This window comes from Eptatretus burgeri, chromosome 8 (genome assembly GCF_056783735.1).
Source record: "Eptatretus burgeri isolate ZD-2024b chromosome 8, Ebu_testis_v1, whole genome shotgun sequence".
Taxonomy (NCBI): domain Eukaryota; kingdom Metazoa; phylum Chordata; class Myxini; order Myxiniformes; family Myxinidae; genus Eptatretus; species Eptatretus burgeri.
The window spans coordinates 83,841,918-83,863,346 of NC_140968.1; the positions used below are offsets into that span (position 1 = coordinate 83,841,918).

General features: G+C 44.0%; 1 protein-coding gene across 9 annotated transcripts in view; it reads right to left on the reverse strand.

Moving 5' to 3' along the window:
* ARMC9 (armadillo repeat containing 9) overlaps window positions 1-21,429 on the reverse strand; it is a 73,623-nt gene that overhangs the window by 33,626 nt on the left and 18,568 nt on the right. For 8 of the 9 annotated variants that reach the window (XM_085892850.1, XM_085892851.1, XM_085892847.1 and 5 more), the window contains 5 exons: window positions 14,861-14,956; window positions 13,921-13,948; window positions 5,524-5,675; window positions 4,861-4,944; window positions 2,928-2,962 (listed from right to left, as the gene is read on the reverse strand). In XM_085892850.1, the coding sequence (XP_085748976.1) occupies window positions 2,928-2,962; window positions 4,861-4,944; window positions 5,524-5,675; window positions 13,921-13,948; window positions 14,861-14,956 (395 nt within the window). The remainder of the gene's footprint in view (window positions 1-2,927; window positions 2,963-4,860; window positions 4,945-5,523; window positions 5,676-13,920; window positions 13,949-14,860; window positions 14,957-21,429) is intronic. The other variant, XM_085892848.1, reaches the window with a different exon arrangement.

Consider the following 21,429-nt stretch of genomic DNA (forward strand, 5'->3'; position numbering starts at 1 on the left):
CGTGCAAAGTGGGGACAAGGTGTGCGGAGACGTGTGGTGGCTGCCGCAGCCATACCAGGAAACTGGCAGAACTTCCTACGAGTGGACAGCAACAAGACCGAGCTGTTCAGGTTCCTCTCAGCAGCTCTCATGGAATGGTTTGACCAGGAGGACAAGCAACTCATCATTACTGATGGAGAGGCAGTGCTCAGCAAGCCACTACTGCCAGATCTGACCTCACTCGCCCCACGTAACCATGAAGAAGCTTACAGTCGGATGTTGCTGCATGCATCTCACGCAGTCCAGCATGGACACCATGCAATACTCATCCGGACTGGAGACACCGATGTTGTGATGCTGGCAGTGTCCCTGGCACAGGAGTTGCAACCAGAAGACAAACTGTGGCTGGCATTCCGAACAGGCCAGAGTTTCCAATACCTAGCAGCACACGAAATAGCAGCTGGATTGGGATGAGAGAAGGCTCGTGCACTGCCAATGTTCCACGCTCTAACTGGATGCGACACTGTGTCGAGTTTTCATAGACATGGCAAGAAGACTGCGTGGGCAGTCTGGACGGTACTGCCAGAACTCACTGAGGCGCTGCACCTCGTGACATACCAGACGATGCAATGCGCATCATCGAGAGGTTCGTGATCCTGTTGTATGATCGAATCAGCAAATGCACAGACATTGACAAGGCCAGGAGGAAACTCTTCGCAAGGAAGAACAATGTGCAGCTCATCCCTCCAACGAAGGCAGCTCTGGAGGAACATGTCAAGAGGGCAGTGTATTAAGGTGGACATGTGTGGGGTCAGATACTGCTGCCAGCACCAGAGCTCCCTCCACCAACCAACTGGGGTTGGTCAAGGACTGGAGAAGCACAGTACACACCTTACTGGACCAGGCTAACTAAGGCAGCTCACAGCTGTATTGAGCTGGTTTCTTGCAAGTGCAAGAAAGGGTGTGTGAGGCGCAGCAAGTGCAAAAAGGCTGCCCTTCAATGCACAGCCCTCTGTGTGTGTGAAGGGGACTGCACATGATGATGAGTCAACAACATACATGTACTTGTGGCAATGCTGAACTTGTTAACATGACACTGTTTATGTACACGTATCTTCAGAACCGGTATATACCTAGCCTCAGATACCAGTACACCTAGCCTCAAATACCAGACCATGTAGCATGTCAGTATTATACCTAAGACATTTACAGAACTAAGACATTCTTTTGAAAGTATTGTGTTGAATCCAATATTTGCTGAGATTATTTTGAAAATAAAATTATATAACAGACTGTGATAGAAAATATTAAGTTGAAAATGGTACCATTGTATTCCTTGCCCCCAAAAACATACATTTAGATACCAGAATCAAGTCAATAGCTGTATTCTGTCCAGAGATAATAGCAAATGTAGATTTCAAGTGGCGGCCATTTTGAAATCCAATATGGCGGACATAAAGAGAGAATTTCAAGTGGCCCAATATCTGAAAATGTTCGCAACATATTAATGTACATTTGTGCCAAATTTGGTGCTTGTATCACAAAATGCACAACAGGTTTGCTATGCTGCTACCCTAATTTGGCTGGGTGCGAGTTCAACATATGTAGTTCCAACAAGAAAATCAATCTTTGCCCGCAATCCCAAGAAAATACAGGACAACATAGAAATTAACTTTAAACAATCTATTTGGATGTTATTTTATGAAGCATCAGTGGGTTCTTCTTGGAATATTTGGCTTGTGTAGTAAATGTAACTAAAACCAAATGAAAACACCATTTGGTTTTCACAAAAGCAAACGCATTTAAAATGTGTTAGACCGAAGCAAAAATGCAACATTAACTTGAACGGCACTTGGTACAATGCATAGTCTTGCCTCACTGCTCATTCTGAACAAAAATACCATCGTTAACAGAACACGCAACTATTATGGCCCACTGCTATTGTAGCCCATCTGTATCATCCATGCACCCTATTATGTCCATGCAACCCAATGATTATTGATTGATTATTAGGATATTTAACGACCCACGTTTGTGCACATTAAGGCTAAATTGTGTCAAGGAAGGTGAATATAAAAAAAAAAATTCAAACTACATTCTCCATGGCTATTCGATCACATGTATGAAGTTTCACATTGATCTGTTAAGCGGTTCCGAAGAAGATTTTTTTTTTAAAACGTGTTCATTTTAATTCTGGTATGGCCGCCAGACCAGATGACCAATGACGTCATAAAATTTAATCCTTCGGATCTTAGATCAGATAGAGTATATGAAGTTTCAGACTGTTCAGATAAGGATTTTGATTAAAACCAAATATGGTTGGAATTCCACTTCACTGATCATGTCATCATTGTCACCCTATATCCATCCATCCATCGGGACCATACTCTGTGCAGAGCGTTGGAGCTGTCTAAGCAATCTCCTTGGCTGTTGGGCACAATCCTGGACGGGTCGCCACTCCGACACAGTATACCAGCATGCTGGCACTCATTTTGCCGACCTCAGAAGGATAACAGGGAGAGTGTCAACCCTACCTGGTATGATTTCAACAGTCGATTGCGATTGGAACTCAGGATCCTAGGATTCAAAGCCCACCACCCTAACCATTAAGCCAACACCAAGCATACCCTATATACCCCATGGGAAGTTGATGACATATGCCAAATTTCAATATTTTTTCTTTGAGCGGTTGAGAAGAAAATGTCAAAAAAAAATTCCTTCAATCCAATACGGTTGCCATACCATGTAACTTATGATGTCAGAGTGATCAATAAAATATTCTACATTGGGGAGTCCCTCCTATGTTTCAAGTTTTGCATTGATCGGACAAGCGTTGCACAGAATATTTTTAAAGCAAAACACCCACACACGCACACACACACACACATTGCAATTGTCTTGCATCTCCATTGGGGCGAGACGAACAAAGAAATAAAAAATAATCTTACATTGAAGCAATGGAGGCTCGTATACATTCAGCTGCCTGCAATCACAAAAAGTTAAAATTGAAAAACAAGCTGCAAAAGTCTTCGATCCACACTTTAGCCATATCAACATGTAGACGCTTCTCCGAAGCAACATTTTACTGAAAACCTCAACCAAGAGTCTTTTTTTATGTTTTTGTTTTTAATCTGATATGGCCGACAGACCATGTGAAAACATACACTATTTTTATTTCTGGGTAAATGGTCCAAAAACACATACAGTACATCCGCACAATGTATAGATTATGATATCGGACAGGCCTGCGGTTCGAAGTTCAAAACAATGTTGTTGAGGCAAATAGATAAAACAAATGGGGTTTCAATACTATAAGCTATAACCTGCATTTTTTTCAATTATATTTGTCTCAAATTGGATGTAAAAAGCCATTACGTGAGACATCTGTACAAGAAACATGAGACGTACGTGACACGTAGTTGATTGGCAAGCTTGAAGGTGTTTGTTTCCAGCATCGCTTGAAGGTAGTGTACTTGCCTTTCACCTGTGTCGTCTGAACTATAAAACTGTTATCCTGCTTCGTAGGAAGAGCATTGCATTCTAATGAGTATGCTGTCCTTTGGAGACGTTAAGCTAGCTGTGCCAAATGCTCGCATTTCCATCCGGACATCATAGATCTCATGGTACCTTTAAAACCAGTGGGCAATTGTTTACAGGTATGCTGTCGAAATTCGAAATTCCTGCCTCCCCAGGTCGAAAAACCAGTTAAAACCAGTACACATTTTCAACTGGTCTCTATTGGTTCTAATTGGTCTTTAACTGGTCTCTATTGGTTTCAACTGGTACCAGTTAAATTCAGTCAGAATTCCAATTTCCCAGTTGAAAAAACCAGTAGCTCATATTTGTACCAGTTAAAGTCTTACTGGTCCCAGTTGATACCAGTTGCAATGTACTGGTCTCCCAGTTGATACCAGTTACAATGTACTGGTCCCAGTTGATACCAGTTATTAAATACAATTGTATTTCAACTGTAATATATCACTCTATTCCAATTTCCATATTAAAACCAGGAAGAAACCAACTGGCTTTACTGGTACCAGTTGGCTACTGGTTTTCAACTGGTACCAGTTGACCAGTAAGCTACTGGTCTTTACTGGTTTTTCGACCTGGGTCAATACACAAGGACACTGCATCAGTGGCACAGCCTATACGATGCTCCCAGAAATGATGTACCTCAACAGCGAGATGTTGCAATGCATTAAGGAGAAGGGTTGGGAAATAATGTACTCACTGTTTGCCTTTTCTTTTAAAGCAATACGGGACTTTGGAATTGACGTATGAATGCTAAACGAGGCCTTTTGTGCATGCGCTGTGTGTGTGTGTGTGTGTGTGTGTGTGTGTGTGTGTGTGTGTGTGTGTGTGTGTGTGTGTGTGTGTGTGTGTGTGTGTGTGTGTGTGTGTGTGTGTGTGTGTGTGTGTGTGTTTGCACTGACAAGGTTCTGCTCGGCGGGCACTTTTAACCTGCCATTGCGAGCGCGAAACCTGTGATTCAAACCGTCTTTCAAACATATTTTTCAGCATTTAAACGGTAGAGTGGAAATTTTAAAATGGTTACCATAATTGTTCTGTTCCTGAATGCAAAACGGACTCACAGAAATATAGGAAATACAAGAAATATCGGTGGATGCGAGGAGTCAGGTTCGTATCATTTCATGTTAATACAAGCTCGCAGTGGCTGTGACTATAACACACACACACACACACACACACACACACACACACACACACACACACACACACACACACACACACACACACACACACACACACACACACACACACACACACACACAGTCTTTTTATTTCTTTTCAGAACAAGATTGTGATGTATGTTTCACTGTAAGGGAATTGCAGAACTTAACCATTCCTGTCCCCACTTACCGAGCTCGGTCGACATATGTCAAATCCAGAATAGTTTGGTCCCATAAAACGTGAACAAATCCCTTCAATGAAATCGGGAGAGACCTGCAGAAAGACCAATATAATATTACGAGCAAAAGTGACAATCATTTTTTTTAATTCGGTTAGACAAGATGTAGATGCCACTGCCTTTGTGTAGGATGCCATGACAGCATAGCATTTTAGAATCAACAATCAAGTGTGAATTGGACCAAGTGCAGCAAGATTATCCCCTCCCTGATGATAGTTGGGCACTTGAGTCATGAATTGGGCTTTGAAAGTGCTTTGAACGTCTCTGGAAAAATGGTAAAACTATTTAAGCCACAATCCTACCCTCCCCCCTTCCCAAACCCCCCCATTTGCCTTTTCCATGCATCCCCCTTCAACACGTGTACATTTCCTTCTCTCACATCGTCGACTCCCCGAACCGAGTCATCCCATATTCTCTGCCATCAATTTCCTTTTCTCAAATTACAACCTTCTCACCCTTGTGTAAGTAATATGGAGATGAAGACTTCTGAGACTTCTTCTCACCCGAAGACTGAAATAACTCCACAATTTTTCCACCAATGTACAATGTACATGATTGTTGCCCTGACTCTGCGTGGTTGGAGTTGCACATGATCGTTCCACCAATGCACGTACCGGCCTGCCACGTAAAGCTCCCTCCAACGAGTCAACGAGATCAGCAGTGATGCCGAGTAATGTCTGGTAGTTCGCAAGTAGCTGAGCATAACGTCGGCATTGAGTTTCATGAACTGTCCCAGAAACCAATGATCCTCTTTCAACCAATGAGTCTATAAAAACAAAATGTTGATTTTTAAAAGTCAGACATTCTTCTGCTTGTTTTAGTTTAAGTTCAAGGTGCTGCATCACAGATAATTTTTGTATCTGTCCTGTGTTCCAGCATTTTGACAAGAACAAGACACCACCCTCATACATACAGGTACAACAAATCCAAACGAACCCAACAACCACTCAACATGAAGGAGATGGCTAAGAGTAGGGAGGGGAGGGGGGGGAGTGCAGCGGCAAAGAGGTCCATTACAGACAGGACATCACAATCACAACATATTGTATGTGGGGAAAAAAAGTTAATTTGTTTATACATCAGACTGCACTTTATAAGGTGTGGAGGTAAGGGCAGTTAGATAATGTAGGTGTGGGGGGAGAGGCAGTTAGATGATGGTTGTGTTCATAAAAAAGGAATTTAATTATTTTTTCATACATCTTGAACTATGTATCTCTTTCACAGCACACTTTGAATGTCTCACTGATTATAACAATGACATATACATATGTATATATACATATGTATACAAATATAAAGATAGACATATATATACATATATATAATTATTTTTGAGGCTTCTTCTGCCGAAACAGTTGCATTGACTCCACCTATTAGGCATGAGCTGAGCAGAGCTACAGTCCTCTACTTCCCAGTTGGATTGTGCTGCAGCCAATACCAGGAAGAGAATTTAATTCTCAATTTTATGGATTTAATTCTCAATCCACCCCAGAAAGAGAACATCAACAGACATCTGTTTCGGGCTTGTTGACAGAGGAACATCGACAGCAATTTTCCCATATGAATAATACACAACAAGCATTTTAAGGCCTTTTTCCCGGCAAAAGCGGGGGATAGCCTTGCGGGCCCCATGACAATCTTCTCCACTTCATCCCCATATGAATAATCCTTACTATAATTCAGACTGGTGTTTGTTTGTCGTGCTACTCCTCCTACAGTTCAGGGCCGATTACATCCAGACTTGCTACATAGGATCAGCAAGACCCCAATTAGTGCATGGGGTTGCTTTATCTTTTCTGGTGGTCTTGGGGGGGGGGGGCGTGGGGAAAGAGGGAGGACGCAAATTCTCCATGTAAATGTGTATGGTGTAGTGTCCCCTCCAGGTGAGGGGGGGGTTAGGGGGTATTAGAATTCTCCACCATTTACAGTACAGTATTCCTGTCCCTGTATAAGAAGGCCCCATTGGTCTGAGACTAGCGGTTCATGATAGTGGTCTTCTCCTCCCCTCGGAGGTTGGTAAAAGCAGATTCCACAATAGCAACAATCCGGGACAGAGGTATGAATTCAGATGTTAGATTGAAATATAAAAACTTTTTCTTAGGACAGACATTTCAGTGTCCAATGACATTTTAATGGATAAATTTATGACCCATTTTGCCACATCATCAATGTGCATAGTTTGTTGAGTGCGATTATTGTTCTGCCCACGTGGCTGCTAGCATGTGGTGTTTACCGTGTGGCGCTTATGGGGTGTTGACTTGGTGTTGTTCCAAAGGTGTGAAGTGCACATGCGGTGCATCGATAGTTCTATGCATAGGATGTTGAGTTTCCTGTTGTGTGTGTGAGATACAGATTCAATGCCCGGTCTGCTGCCATTCTGATGAGGCGGTCAAACAGGGCATTTTTTCCTTTTAAGATATTATATGTGCTCTTTTTCCTTAAAAAAAATAGATCTATATGTATAAGTAGAAGGGCACTCAGTAGAGCACATACCTCCGCCACGTAATGCCTGATTCACGAGAACATATCTGGCCCAATACATTTTTGAAATATCATGCAATACAGTAAGTACTATATCGTTTTTGGCCCTATCTCTCAATGGTGAAGAATCACTTTGAAAATTAAATAATTCTCGTATCCAGATCCAGATTCAGATCTTCACCAAAATCGAAACAATTCGTCCTTGTGACACACCCAACGTATCCACCAAGTTTCATCCGAATCCACCCACAACGTTTTGAGATATTGTGCTATATATCGTTTTTAGCCCTATCTCTCAATGGTGAAGAAGAACTTAAAAATTCTCGTAGTCGGATCTGGATCCGAATCTTCACCAAAATCTAATAAATTCTTCCTTCTCACACACCGAACCCGTTCATCAAGTTTCAACGGAATCCGCCCACAACTTTTTGAGATATCGTGCTATATATCGTTTTTGGCCCGATCTCTCAATGGTAAAGAATCACTTTAAAAAATTTGAGTAGTTGGATCCTTTTCCGAATCTTCACCAAAATCGAATCAGTTCGTCCTTGTTGCACAACGAAATTTCATCCGGATCCGTGCACAACTTTTTGAGATATCCTGTACACAAACAGACAGACAGACAGACAGACAGACAGACAGAGAGAAAGGGGTGAAAACATAACCCCCTTCACCTTCAGTGGCGGAGGTAAAAAGGAAAAGTGCAGTCGGTGAGGCAGTGAAGACTATATGCCGATTAATCACGTCCTGTTTGAATGTTAATTCCCCAAGACCCTTAAGACCCAAAAGACCCCGAAGACCCTGAAGACCGAAAGACCTTGAGGACTCAAAAGACCCCGAAGACCTCAAAAACCCAAAAGTCACTGAGGACCCAAAAGACCCCAAGGACCCAAAAGTCACCAAGGACCCAAAAAGACCCCGAAGACCCAAAATGATCCTGAAGACCCAAAAGACCCCAAAGACCCCAAAGACCCAAAAGACCCAAAAGTCCCTGAAGCTTCAAAAGTCACCGAGGACCCAAAATACCCTGAGGACACCAAAGTCCCTGGAGACCCAAAAGTCACTGAGGATCCAAAAGACGCCAAAGACCCTGATGACCCAAGAGTCAATGAAGACCGCAAAAGACCCTGATGACCCAAAAGTCACCGAGGACCCAAAATACCCCAAAGACCCTGATGACCCAAGAGTCAATGAAGACCCAAAAGTCCCTGAAGACCCAAAAGTCACCAAGGACCCTAAAGACCCCGAAGACTCAAAATACCCTGAGGACACAAAAGTCCCTGGAGACACAAAAGTCACAGAAGACCCAAAACGACCCTAAAAACCCAAAAGTCCCAAAAGACCCCGAAGCCCCCAAAAGACCCTGAAAGATCCAAAAGACCCCAAAAGACAATGAAAACCCCAAAGACCCTTTAGATCCCTTAGAACTGAACAAGTTTTAGACCCCTTACACACTTCAGACAGATTAGACAGCTTGGACAACTTGATCATATAAACAACTTGGACCTGATATCACAAATAAATTTCAAATAAATATATCTTCTTCTTCCTCTTTCGGCTTGCTCCCGTTAGGGGTCGCCACAGCGGACCAACTGTCTCCATTTCGCTCTATCCTCCACATCTTCCATTGACACTCCAACCACCCGCATGTCCGCCCTCACCGCATCCATGAACCTCTTCTTTGGCCTTCCTCTTCTCCTCCTGCCTGGCAGCTCCATCTTCAACATCCTTCTCCCGATATACTCCGTTTCCCTCCTGTGCACATGTCCAAACCATCTCAATCTCGCCTCTCTCACTTTGTTTCCAAACCGTCCTACCTGCGCTGTCCCTCTAATACACTCATTTCTTATCCTATCCATCCTCGTCACTCCCAACGAGATCGCAGCATCTTTAACTCTGCCACCTCCAGCTCTGCTTCCTGTCTTTTTGTTAGCGCCACCGCCTCCAAACCATACAACATAGCTGGTCTCACTACCGTCTTGTATACTTTCCCCTTCACTCTTGCAGCTACCCTTCTGTTACAAATCACTCCTGCAACTCTTCTCCACCCACTCCATCCTGCCTGCACTCTCTTTTTCACTTCTCTCCCACACTCTCCGTTACTTTGGACAGTTGATCCCAAGTATTTAAACCAATCCACCTTCCCCACCTCAACTCCTTGCAACTTGCAAATTTCAAATAAATATATAACAAATCAAATTGCAGAAAAGAAATGTTTGTCTTACTGTTGGTAGAAATCATGACAACGCAGCAAATCTGTGACATCAATCTCTTTTTTGTAGACACTGTCGAGGCTCTCGTATGAGAGCGAACACACAGAATGAACAACAAGGGGAGCAGGGGACAAAGACAGGTGGGAGAGGGAAGTAAACAAGCTCAAATGAGCTAATATCCTCGTCCTCTTAATGATGACGTCATAAAAACGAATATGACGTCATTGTGATGTATCAGGTTTGCGATAGATTATCTGTGCTAATGCCCGGCTTGATTCCCGCAAACAAAATTCAAACAGCTTGCCTAGTTTCGGAGATAATGGTATAGGCGATTTCCATTAGCGGCGATATTATGACATCAACTTTTTTTCTAGGAAGAATTTCCAAAATCGGAGATGGTTACTCTCTGCGCGTGGGCTTTTTACATATACGAGGTGTGTTCAAAAAGTATCCAACGTTTATTTTTCATGTGTAAACAAATGAAGCGAGGGAGGCGTGGTTTGGTGCACGTATGTAGGTGATCCTAATCCGTATGCGTGAATATTTTCCCGCCTGCAGAAGCTGTCAGTCTCCGACAGACCAGCGATGAGTGAGGAAGTGTAAGTGAGCGCTGTCGGATTTTCGTTTGACAAAATGACGGAAAAGCTTGAACAACGCTACTGCATCAAATTTTGTGTAAAGCTTGGCGATTCACATGTGGAAACGATCCGCAAGATTCAACAGGCCTTCGGGAACGAAGCAATGGGCACCACACAGATAAAAGAGTGGTACAACCGCTTCAAAGATGGTCGCACATCAGTGGAAAGTGACGCACGTTCAGGTCGGCCCTCAACATCCCGAAATGAGATCGTCATTGACCAAGTGAGGACCCTGCTGATGCAGGATCGTCGAATCACGATCAGAGAACTTGCAGACGAGGCGGGCGACAGCATTGGATCCGTTCATTCCATTGTGACTGAGGATTTGGGCTTAAGGAGAATCTCAGCGAAGTTCGTGCCAAAGCTGCTAACGATCGAGCAGAAGCAACTCCGTTTGGAGATCGCACAGGACGTGCTGGAGACTGTGAACAGCGATCCCAACTTCTTCAACACAGTGATCACTGGCGATGAGACCTGGGTTTATGGGTACGACCCAGAAACCAAGTTCCAGTCATCACAATGGAAGCATCCAACATCCCCGAGGCCAAAAAAAGCAAGGAAGGTCCGCAGCAATGTCAAAGTCATGCTGACCGTCTTCTTTGACTCCAGTGGTGTGGTTCATCACGAGTACGCACCACACGGCACAACCATCACCAAAGCGTACTACCAAGAGGTACTGCGTCGGCTTCGTGATGCTGTGCGACGCAAATGGCCGGACCTGTGGGCAGCGGTCAATTGGCAGCTCCATCACGATAATGCACCCGCCCATTCTTCACATTTGATAGAGTTTCCTGTCCAAACACAACACACCTGTGCTTCGTCAGGCTCCCTACTCTCCCAACATGGCTCCGTGTGACTTCTGGCTTTTCCCCCAAGCTGAAAATGCCCCTGAAAGGGACCAGATTTCAGTCCAGAGAAGACATCATGCGGAATGCAACGGACCAGCTGCGCGCCATCCCAAAAGAGGCGTTCCAGCGCTGCTTCCGACAGTGGCAGAACCGTTGGGAGAAGTGTGTGGCAGCCCAAGAGGATTACTTTGAAGGAGATTAGTGTAAGTTTGTTGTATCTGGATACGAGTATTTTTTATGAACAAAGGTCAGATACTTTTTGAACACACATTGTATATGTCAAGTTTCAGGAAGTTTCGATTAAAACTGTAAGCCATGAAACAAAAATGTCCACAAGAAGTTGATGAAGAACAACGTGAGTTAGACTTAGAGATCCTCCACGAGGATCTAAAAATAGTGGGAAACAGAGACGTGAGGAGAACTGTGGAAGGGAGAGGGATCGGGTGGGATACACAGGGTAAACAAGATGAACACAACAGGGACTTTCAGGAAGGAAAGCAGAGAATTTGAAGGAGGTGGGTTTGGGGTAGATTCGCGAGGGTAGAAAAGATCGTGGTTTTGGATGGGGGAAGATAAGAGGTGGTGGTGAACAGCTGTTTTGAAGACCTGGAGGGAAGAGTGGGATTGAAGAGAGTGTGGGAGTTTGTTCCAAAGGTGGGGAAAACAGGAATGAAAGAGTGAAGGTGAGCAGTGATTCTTGATTTTGGTAGTTTAACCAGAAGGTGGTTCCTGGCAGACATTGAACACCCTGCGGGAATATGGGAGAGGGACATATTTCAGACAGAGCAGGGGAAGCAAGGCTGGAAAGGAGACGGTAGAAGACAGAAAGACCACCGACCTGCCTGCGGTGAGAGAGTGAGAGACCCAAAGACTCAGCCTCATCGCGGGAGATACCAATGATCCTAAATGCCTTGGTTTCCACAGCGTGAAGCCGAGAAAGGTGAGAGGTGGGAGCACCAGCCCAGAGGGAAGAGCAGTACTCCATCAGGCAGTAGACAAAAGCTTTTTATGTGGTCAGGAGCTCAGGTGTGCCAAGGAAGGACTTTGCATGATGGAGGATGCCCAGTCGACGACTAGCTTTGTTGGCTAGCTTGGAAATGTGGCTTTCCCAGGAAAGATCATGGCAGATAGTGAGACTCAGAAGCTTGAGTGAAAGGACACCTTCAAGAGAATTGTTAAGAAAGTAGGTGGGGGGGTGGGGGGGTTCCACATGGTCCTTTTGGAGAGACATAGCGAGAGTGTGAGATTGGTCAGGGTTGAAAGACATGTTCCATGTGTTGGACTGGCTTGTGATTTTATCCAGATCTGCAGAGAGTGAAGAGGCTGCTGTTTGCCAATCTGAGGGATGACAGATGACAGGCAGAGGGTGGAGTGATTAGCAAAGAGATAAAGAGGATTTTCCAGAGAGTCAGAGAGATCATTGATGAAAACGAGAAAAAGAACAGCACCCAGAACACTGCCTTGAGGAACTCCAGCCTGGACAGGAAGAGGGGATGAAAAAACTCCATTTAGGGCCACACGTTGGCTGCGTCAGAAGAGGAAGTCTGCGAGCCATGAGTGGAGATGGCCTTGGATATGATAGGTCGAGAGTTTGGTGAGCAGGGCAGGGTGTCAGACCGTATTGAAAGCACGCGATATGTCTCGGGAGATGGCTCTGATTTCATGTCCGGCATACGGCATGAGTACCTCCATCCATTGTTGGGAGAGCAGAAGCAGCATATCCAGGGTAGAGTGACCTGGTCTGAATCCAAATTGATGATTGGAAATCAAGACATTGGAGAAGAGGAAGGATTTAATGTCTGAAGCATTGATGGATTCCATAACCTTGCTGATGATTGGGAGAAGGCTGATTGGTCGGTAGTTGCAGGCATCTGTTTTTGCACCTTTTTATGCAGAGCGGTACCGTTTGCTGATTTCCAAGCAGATGGCAGATGACCTTGAGCAAATGAGAGGGTGAATAGAACAGAGAGAGGGTGAGCAAGAGCAGAGAAGCAGGTTTTGAGGACACGTGGGCTGATGCCGTCTGGACCGGTTGCAGAATCAGAGTTGAGATTTGACAGCAAGCTCTCCACCTCGTGATGAGAAAAGGACATAGAGTCCAGGAACAGCTGGGTAAGGTGGGTACAGAAAGTGATGGGTTTGGGACACAAGGGCGTAAGGAAATTAACATTACGAGCCGAGTACCCGCCCGACGGGTGATCTTGTTCCAAGCATGCAACACGTTCTGCTGAAACATACCTTTGTTTGGGTAGTGTAAAGGTAACTGACAGCTCTATAGGGTCAAAAAACAATAACGTGGGTTACGTGCATGAAGCAAAAACATGACCTACTGCTTATAATTCAAAACACTTCATGCACTGGAAAACGTGGGGACATGAAAACTGGACTACAAATGGCGAAGACATGCAATACCCTTCCCCACCTGTAGGGGTCGCTACAGCAAACACATTAACATGGAGTATTTGCGTATTTGCATCCTCTCCCCCTCCCCCCCCCACCCCAAGACCATCGGCAAAGATAAAAGCACCCCTATACATTAACTGGGGACATGCTGATCATCTGTAGCAAGTCTGCATGTAATCGGCCCACAACTGTAGGAGAAGTAGCACGTTAAACAAACAAACAAACACAAACACTGCTCCGTGAATTATAGTAAGGATTTACAGCAACCCTTTCAATTATATTCTATTTTTTGGGAATACCTGATACTGCACGATTAATGAAGTGTGTGTGTGTGTGTGTGTGTGTGTGTGTGTGTGTGTGTGTGTGTGTGTGTGTGTGTGTGTGTGTGTGTGTGTGTGTGTGTGTGTGTGTGTGTGTCTAAAACTCACCTCGTTTATTTTGCTTCATTGTTTTCTGCTTTGCTTGTCAAGGAATAAATAAATAAATAAATTCAACATGATTGCATCGAAGGATATGTCTCCGCATGTGTAAGGTATCGACCCACTGTTGCGTTTGAACTCACTAAAAGGTAACATGAGAAATTCAGGGTAACATGCGTGAGCGTGAGAGAGAAAAGTGAGATACGTTGAAGAGATCAGATGCCTCTACACCTCGAACACCTTCATGTCTCAGATGCCTCTAACGTGAGTTATGGTCTGCAAAATTATTTTCAAAAAGGCACATGACCCTTGACCTGTTGAACCCAAAATTAAATCAGTTTATCTCTGTATTACAGTTCATACTTTTGCCAAGTTTGGTTGAAATCCCTTCCATGGTTCACCAGTTATTGCAATAATCAAACGATTTTCAATTAAAGGGCACATGCCCTTTGACCTTTGATCTATTGAAAGCAAACTGTAACCAGATCATCTTTGTACTACATTCTATAATTCTGCCAAGTTTCCTTGAAATCCCTTCAGTGGTTCACAAGTTATCGTAGGAACCAGGATCATCAATTTAAGGTCACATTACATTCGACTGTTGAACTTTTGAACCCAAAACCGAATCAGTTCATCTTGTATCACAGTCCATACTTGTGCCAAGTTTAGTTGCATTCCCTTGAGTGATTCATCAGCTATCATGGTAACAAAAAACGATAACATATGGAATGTCGGATGGAAGGATGCATGGACACAAGTAAAGACGGACGAACAGATGGGCAACCAGAAAACAATGCTTCCATTCTTCGGCTGCAAAGGCATAATAAATAGCTTATCAAAAACAGAAGAAACCTATAAAACAAATATCCATGCTCTGAAAGACACACTTTGCATGTTAACTTGCATGCTGCAGTTCTGTAGTACGGCGCTGTTACTAAGTGGTGGATACGTATAGAACAAGCAGCCTTGGTTCATCAGATGGACATTTTTCAAACTTCTCAAGAAATGTTTTCAACTTGGTCCTCAGGTCACACATCCAGGAATTCTGTTAAATTGAGTGCACGGCAACACAGTTAATGCGAGATGTGTGAAAATACTTTCAAATGGCAATGTGAGATGGGTGACGAGTTACAGGAAAGGAGGCACAAAGAAAGCATTTAAGTAAAAGCATTTTAACAAGCAACAGGACATTTGAACAGGAATAACACCAATAAAAAGGACCGAAGAGTGATAAAATGATAACTGGAAAACCACAGCAGAAAGACAAAAGAGTGCACGGTGGACATGGTTGCGAATGTTTCACAACCCTGGGGACATTCTGTGAGTCTGAGCAAAAGCAAGCTGCAAACATCAAAGCTATCTGTAATGTAATTGATAATCCTTGTTCTTGGGATGTGCATTTTCAGAGTGTCATTTAGATGATGGCAATGAAACAATCCCTCCCTCCCCCCTCATGCCTGGTGTTGGCTTAATGGTTGGGGTGGTGGGCTTTGGATTTGGGGATCCTGAGTCCAAATCCTGCTCAGCTGTTGAACTACTACAGGTGGGGTTAATTCGGCCTGTCATCCTTCCGAGGTCGGCAAAATGAATACCAGCATGCTGGTATACTGTGTCGGAGTGGTGACCCGTCCAGGATTGTGCCCAATAGTCAAGGAGACTGCTTAAGCAGCACCAACGCTCTGCACAGAGTATGGTGCCCATCTCCCCCTCTCCACTCCCCCCCCCCACTACTCGGCAAAATGAACACATACATGGTCAAAATCAACTTGCAGTCAAATTACTGCTAAAACAGGTTTATTTATATCGATGTTTGACAAAGGTGTTTAGTGCATGTCACAACTCAATAAAATAAGTCATGAGTTATCTTGAAGTCATCCAAACTCAATATTCCCACAACTATAGTGTCCTTTGTCCAAAGTGTTAAAAGCCATTTGATCCACATGTGAGGGGCATGGCGTATAGGGTGTGGTTTGTTTTTAGAATGAAGAAAAAAAGATGTCCATGTTTCAGAATGGAGAACCCAGCTACAGTGGCCTGCAAAAGTATTCACTCCCCCCCCATCCTTCCCCCTCCCTCCAAAGTTTTCACATTTTGATGCCACCTGAGCTCATTGATCGATGCTTTCAAATCACACTTAATATATGGAGACTGCACAAACTACTCCAAGTTGATAAAGCTAAAAAAATGCAGGTAAAATGTGAATAAGTTCGATTAACAGAGAAAATCAGATGATTCTCAGTTGCATAAGTATTCAAACCTTTTACTTAATTAACCCAAAATCACTTTAGGAGTAAATGACTTGTGTGAAAGGTTATAAAATAAGTGAAATAGGCTTCACCTGTATGTAATCAGTGGTTTAACTGAAAAACTAAACAACCCCACTAATCTAAGGAGTTTTAAGGTGCAACTCACTCGGTCAACGAACAAGGCAAACATGAAGACCAAGGAGCTTTCTGAATAAATCAGACATAAAGGGGTGGAGAAGCACTGTTCAGGAGAGGGTTATAAGAAGATTTCAAAGTCACTCGTTATCCCTTTGAGTACAGTGAGATCCATCATGAAGAAGTGGAAGACGCATCATACCACCAAGACTCTACCCAGATCAGGTCGCCCATCCAAACTCAGCAGCAGCGCAAGCAGGAAACTGGTTCGGGAAGTCACTGTAAATCCAACAATGACAATGAAAGATCTACAAGGCTCGATGTCTGAGATGGAAGTCAGTGATCATCAATCAACAATATCCCACTCCTTTCACAAAGCTCGCCTTTTAGGACAGGTGGCAAGAAAGAAGCCATTACTGAAAAAGACACGTCTAAAACCTCATATGGTGTTTGTGAAAATGCATCTTAATGATACTGCCGGCATGTGGAGAAAAGTTCTGTACGTGTTTTTTGCAGGTATTCCTGACATATAACCTCCTTCGACTATAACAGTATTTAGTTTTATCTCTTCAGTTATGAATAAAAAAAGTTCATTTGGAAAAATTGTCCATACATAATTTGCAATTCATCGAAATGTGGCATTATTGGAGGGGGTGAATACTTTTGCAGGCCTCTGTAAGTATGAGTGCAGGGGTGAGGTTTGGGGAAAGTCTGCCATTGTATATATACTAAATCTTGCTCTCCTATAAAGGATGACACCCAGCATCCCATCTTTCTCACCAAGATCTGTGAAATATAAAGCACTCAATGTTATCAGGGCATGATCTGCAATGAGGCGGGAGCACAAGGCCTGTTGCTCTCGTATCACAGACAGGTCGATGGCTTCTGTTTTACCACTTCTACTCGAGATGAGCTCCCTCTGCTCTCTCTTCACCCTTTGATCCTCCTAAACTCCTCAAGTGCAAACAAATAACCCATCTTCCAGTAACCCATCCTCATAAACTCACAGAGCCTAGGTTTACAGCACACTTATACTCTTTTCTCAGATTTATGGAACCTCCTTGCAGAGACTGTTGAACCCCACCCTTCCCTCCTTTGTTTAAGGCAGGTGGTGCACCACCATCACGCATCACCCTCCCCTTCCCATCCTCTTCCCTCTCTCCCCTATTATAATGTACTTCATTGGATTCCTTGTGTCCAAATGTGGCTCCACTTCTCCACTGTCTGTTTGTTGCCTTTGCTCTTCCACAAGTCTCCATCACCTTGCTCTTCCATAAGCCATGGTCTTGTACAAAGAAAATTTCACTGTCTACGAGGTTCAATTTTTGTCTGCTTATTATAAGCTGCTACTGCACTGAACATAACTCAGTCTTCTCTTTGACATCATCCATTGCGATGAAGCTGTCTTGGTGATCTGCTTGTATGCAGAAGCATTCCTTCTGAACTCGTAACTCGGGGTACCCAGTGCCAAGCTTGAGTAGAACAAAATCTGATGGGCCTATCTGCCATGTTAATCCTGCTGAAAGGAGAGTGCATTCTGAGTGTGGCTTTTCCATCATGTTGATTCTACTGAGGCTGCAGTGCTGAGAGCTGGCCATGTACAAAGGCCTGCTTGGGTAGGCCAAGCCGAAGAAGGGCCAAAATGTGCACACAATTTACCATCAGGCAACATTCAGTTCAGTCATTCAAACTCTGGGTCTTACGACCAGCCATGATCATTCTTGGGCAAACCACATTTCAACGTTGGTATCCAAAGCCAGCCGCCAACTGGGCATTCTCCGTTGTACAAAGTCCTTCATTGGCACACCTGAACTCCTATCCACCAACAAGGTCTTCATCTGCAGCTTGATGGAGTACTGCTCTTCCCTCTGGACAGGCTCTCGTGCCTCACATCTTGCTCAGATTGACACTGTGGAAACCAAGGCCTTCAAGATTATTGGAATCTCCCACGATGAAGCTGAGAATATGGGCTTATCAATTCGCCATCGCACACAGGTCGGTGGTCTCTCTATCTTCGACCGCGTCCTTTCTAGTCTCACACTCTCTGCTGTTTCCATGCTTTGTCCTCCCCTACACCCCCCCCCCCCAGCAAGGTTTCCACAACGCTCACAAAATCCACCACCAACCCCCTTCTGTTTAAACTACCGATATCCAGGATTACTGCTCACCTCCACTCATTTGTTGGGTGGTCGTGAGACTACCCTTATTCTCAGTTTTTCCATCTGTCTGTATGTCTGTTTGTTTGTATGTAATGGACAGCTCTGGAGGCCAGAGGAGTCAACCGATTTTGATGAAACTTGACAGGTAGGTTCATAGCAGGATCTCGTTCTATGCTTTTGAGCACCGTTGCTATGGACGCCACCATTGCCTAGCAACTGGAGTTTGCAATTTTTGAAAAATCCCCCAAAAAAATATTTTTTCGAAAATCAAAAATCAGCTTCCGCGCTTTTATGTGCAGTATAATCAACCTCTGTCAAAAAATTTCAGCCCGATCCGTCAAAAACTGTATGACGAGTATGCAATTATGTAGCGACCACCCATGTCGCCTACCGGCTTGTTTCTCTTTATCCTGCCTGTGGAATCAACTTCCCCATCCTCTGCAATCTCATTCTTTCCTCCAGGTCTTCAAGACAGCTGCTCACCACCACCTCAGATCATCTCCAATCCAAAACCATAATCCTTTAAACCCTATAACTCGTTAACCCACCCCCCCTCAAATCCTTCCTCCTTTCAATTTTCCAATTTTCCCTTCTTGGAGTTTCCTTCTGTATCCGTCTTATCCAACCCATGCATGTGTGTTTTTGGCCCTGTTTTTGTCTGTTACGTCCTGATCCATTCAGTGTACTACCTCCTCCACAAGCCTCAACGATGTATACAAAACAAAATCCTGGGGTTTCTCACCCTCACTAAGACTGAGAGAATGACCCAGATAATTTAACCAAGTCTGGAGTGAGGACACAACCTTGAAAGATAAGTTCCCTCTGTGTTTGAGTCCCCCGGACTCTGTATAGAATTGATTGATGAATTTTGTGTGGACAGTGGCGTGAAAACGGGAAAGCGGGGGGGGGGGAGGGCGAAAAACACCTCAATGGATAGGTTGAGCTGGAGTTGTGCACCTTGACACTGGTTTTTTGACAGACATGAAGATGCGAGGAAAAAACCGTATTCTGAATCGCGCTAATATGTTATATTGCGAGACGCCAACCATGATGACGCTGCTGAACATCTACCCGCCTAGCGGCAGCACCTACCTCTGTGTATCTATTCATGGCGCCACCTGGTGGTCCTAGGGGACTCATGTGTTCAAAGGAACATACCCTTATATTTTATATGTGTTCTTTGTTGTGATGAATGTATGGCATTTCACTCTGTCGAGAGAATATATATAACGAGGGCACTCGATAGAGTAGATACCTCTGTCAGGCTAAACAGTTTACATTTTGTATCTCACTAATAGGTCAGGTCTGCATCGGGATCTTAACCACAATCTAATCTGCTTGTTATTGGCACCTACCCAACTCATCCACCAAGTTTTGTCATTACACGTCAATAACATTTTGAGATATCATGCTATACATTGTTTTGGCTCCATCTCTCAATGGTGAAGAATCGCTCGAAAATTAAAATTTATTCGTATCCATATCCAAATCCAGATCTTCACCAAGACTGAATCAGTTTGTCCTTGTCACATGCCCAACCTGTCCACCAAGGTTCATCCGAATTCGTCCATAACTGTTTGAGATAGCCTGCTCACAGTCAAACAAACAGACAAACAGACAGACAAACGGACAGACAAACAGGGTGAAAACATAACCGCCATCCACCTTCGGTGGTGGAGGTAATAATCTCAGACTTGGTGAATTTACAATCTGTACTGGGGTAGAGTGCAAATATGGTGTATTTGGGCAAAGGCCAAGTGCATGTATGAAATGTCAATCAACTAACCAGCCATGATGGGAATGCTTGCAAATTTGATGTCGTTTAAAATAAATAGGTTTATTCCTGCAATCCGAGAATTACTTTGATTGGTGAACCATTTGGACAGAGCAATGATCACACCCATATTCTGCTGCAGATGCCAGACGTGGACGTGAATCGCCACAATCAATGGTTTTCGATATGAGAGCCATTCATCTCATCTCGTAAATCCCATGGCACGATGGTGAAACAAATTAAAACTTTCGCAATATCTCTCAACTGGCCTCCATGATAAACTGTGCCCGACAATTATTGTTTGGCCATGTCTACCGTCACCAAGGTAGCGATGCATAGATTACACTTTTTGCAGATCCCTCCACTGATTGAAACCATCCAGCATGTGCATTGACGATATAAAGTCGACACCCTCTTTCACAATTTTCACCTTTGGTTGCCTTATAGCCTGGAATGAAACTACATTAAATCAGACTTTTCCCACATTTACTTACACATCATAACCCACAACTTCCATGTGAAAAACAAATTCCACAAATTTCAGAAAATTAATTAAAAATACAAAACTAGAATATCTTGGTTGGATAAGTGTCCACCCCCATTATAATAACAATTGTGAATTAGCTCAGGCGTCAAAAACTTCAAATTCACACACCAAGTTAATTGGCCCATATCTCGTGCCCAACTGTGTCTGTGGACATCCTCCTGCAGTTGGGTTACTTTTTTATTTGGAGGTTGGTGGCAGGATTTGCACTCCGGCCACTGTAAAACCTTTCATTCCACAAAACATATGAATAGCAAAAATAAATGTGAAAAACCACTCCGTGGAAGTACCTCCTGTGCAGCTGCCCACCGCAGGGCAGCTGAGTGCTCAGTTACTCAATACCGACCACAGGGTTGATATAGCAACTGTGAAGTTGCAGCTTAAATCCAGAAGAATGGTACCATCCGAGGCAAGGCTGAATGTTGGCAAGCTCAAGGATGAGAGGGTAGCTGAGGAGTTTGCGAACAGGCTGAGTGGGGATTTGGGGGGCCTGGGTGCTTGGGGGAATCCTGAAGTTGTGGAGTGCCTTCAAGACCACCATCCTTGATGTTGCTGGTGGATGTCTTGGAACTCACCGAAGGACGAAGAAGAATTTTGTCTCTCAAGGGACACTGGATACCATTGACCAGAGTCGCAGGGCCAGGCTGAATGGCAGAACTG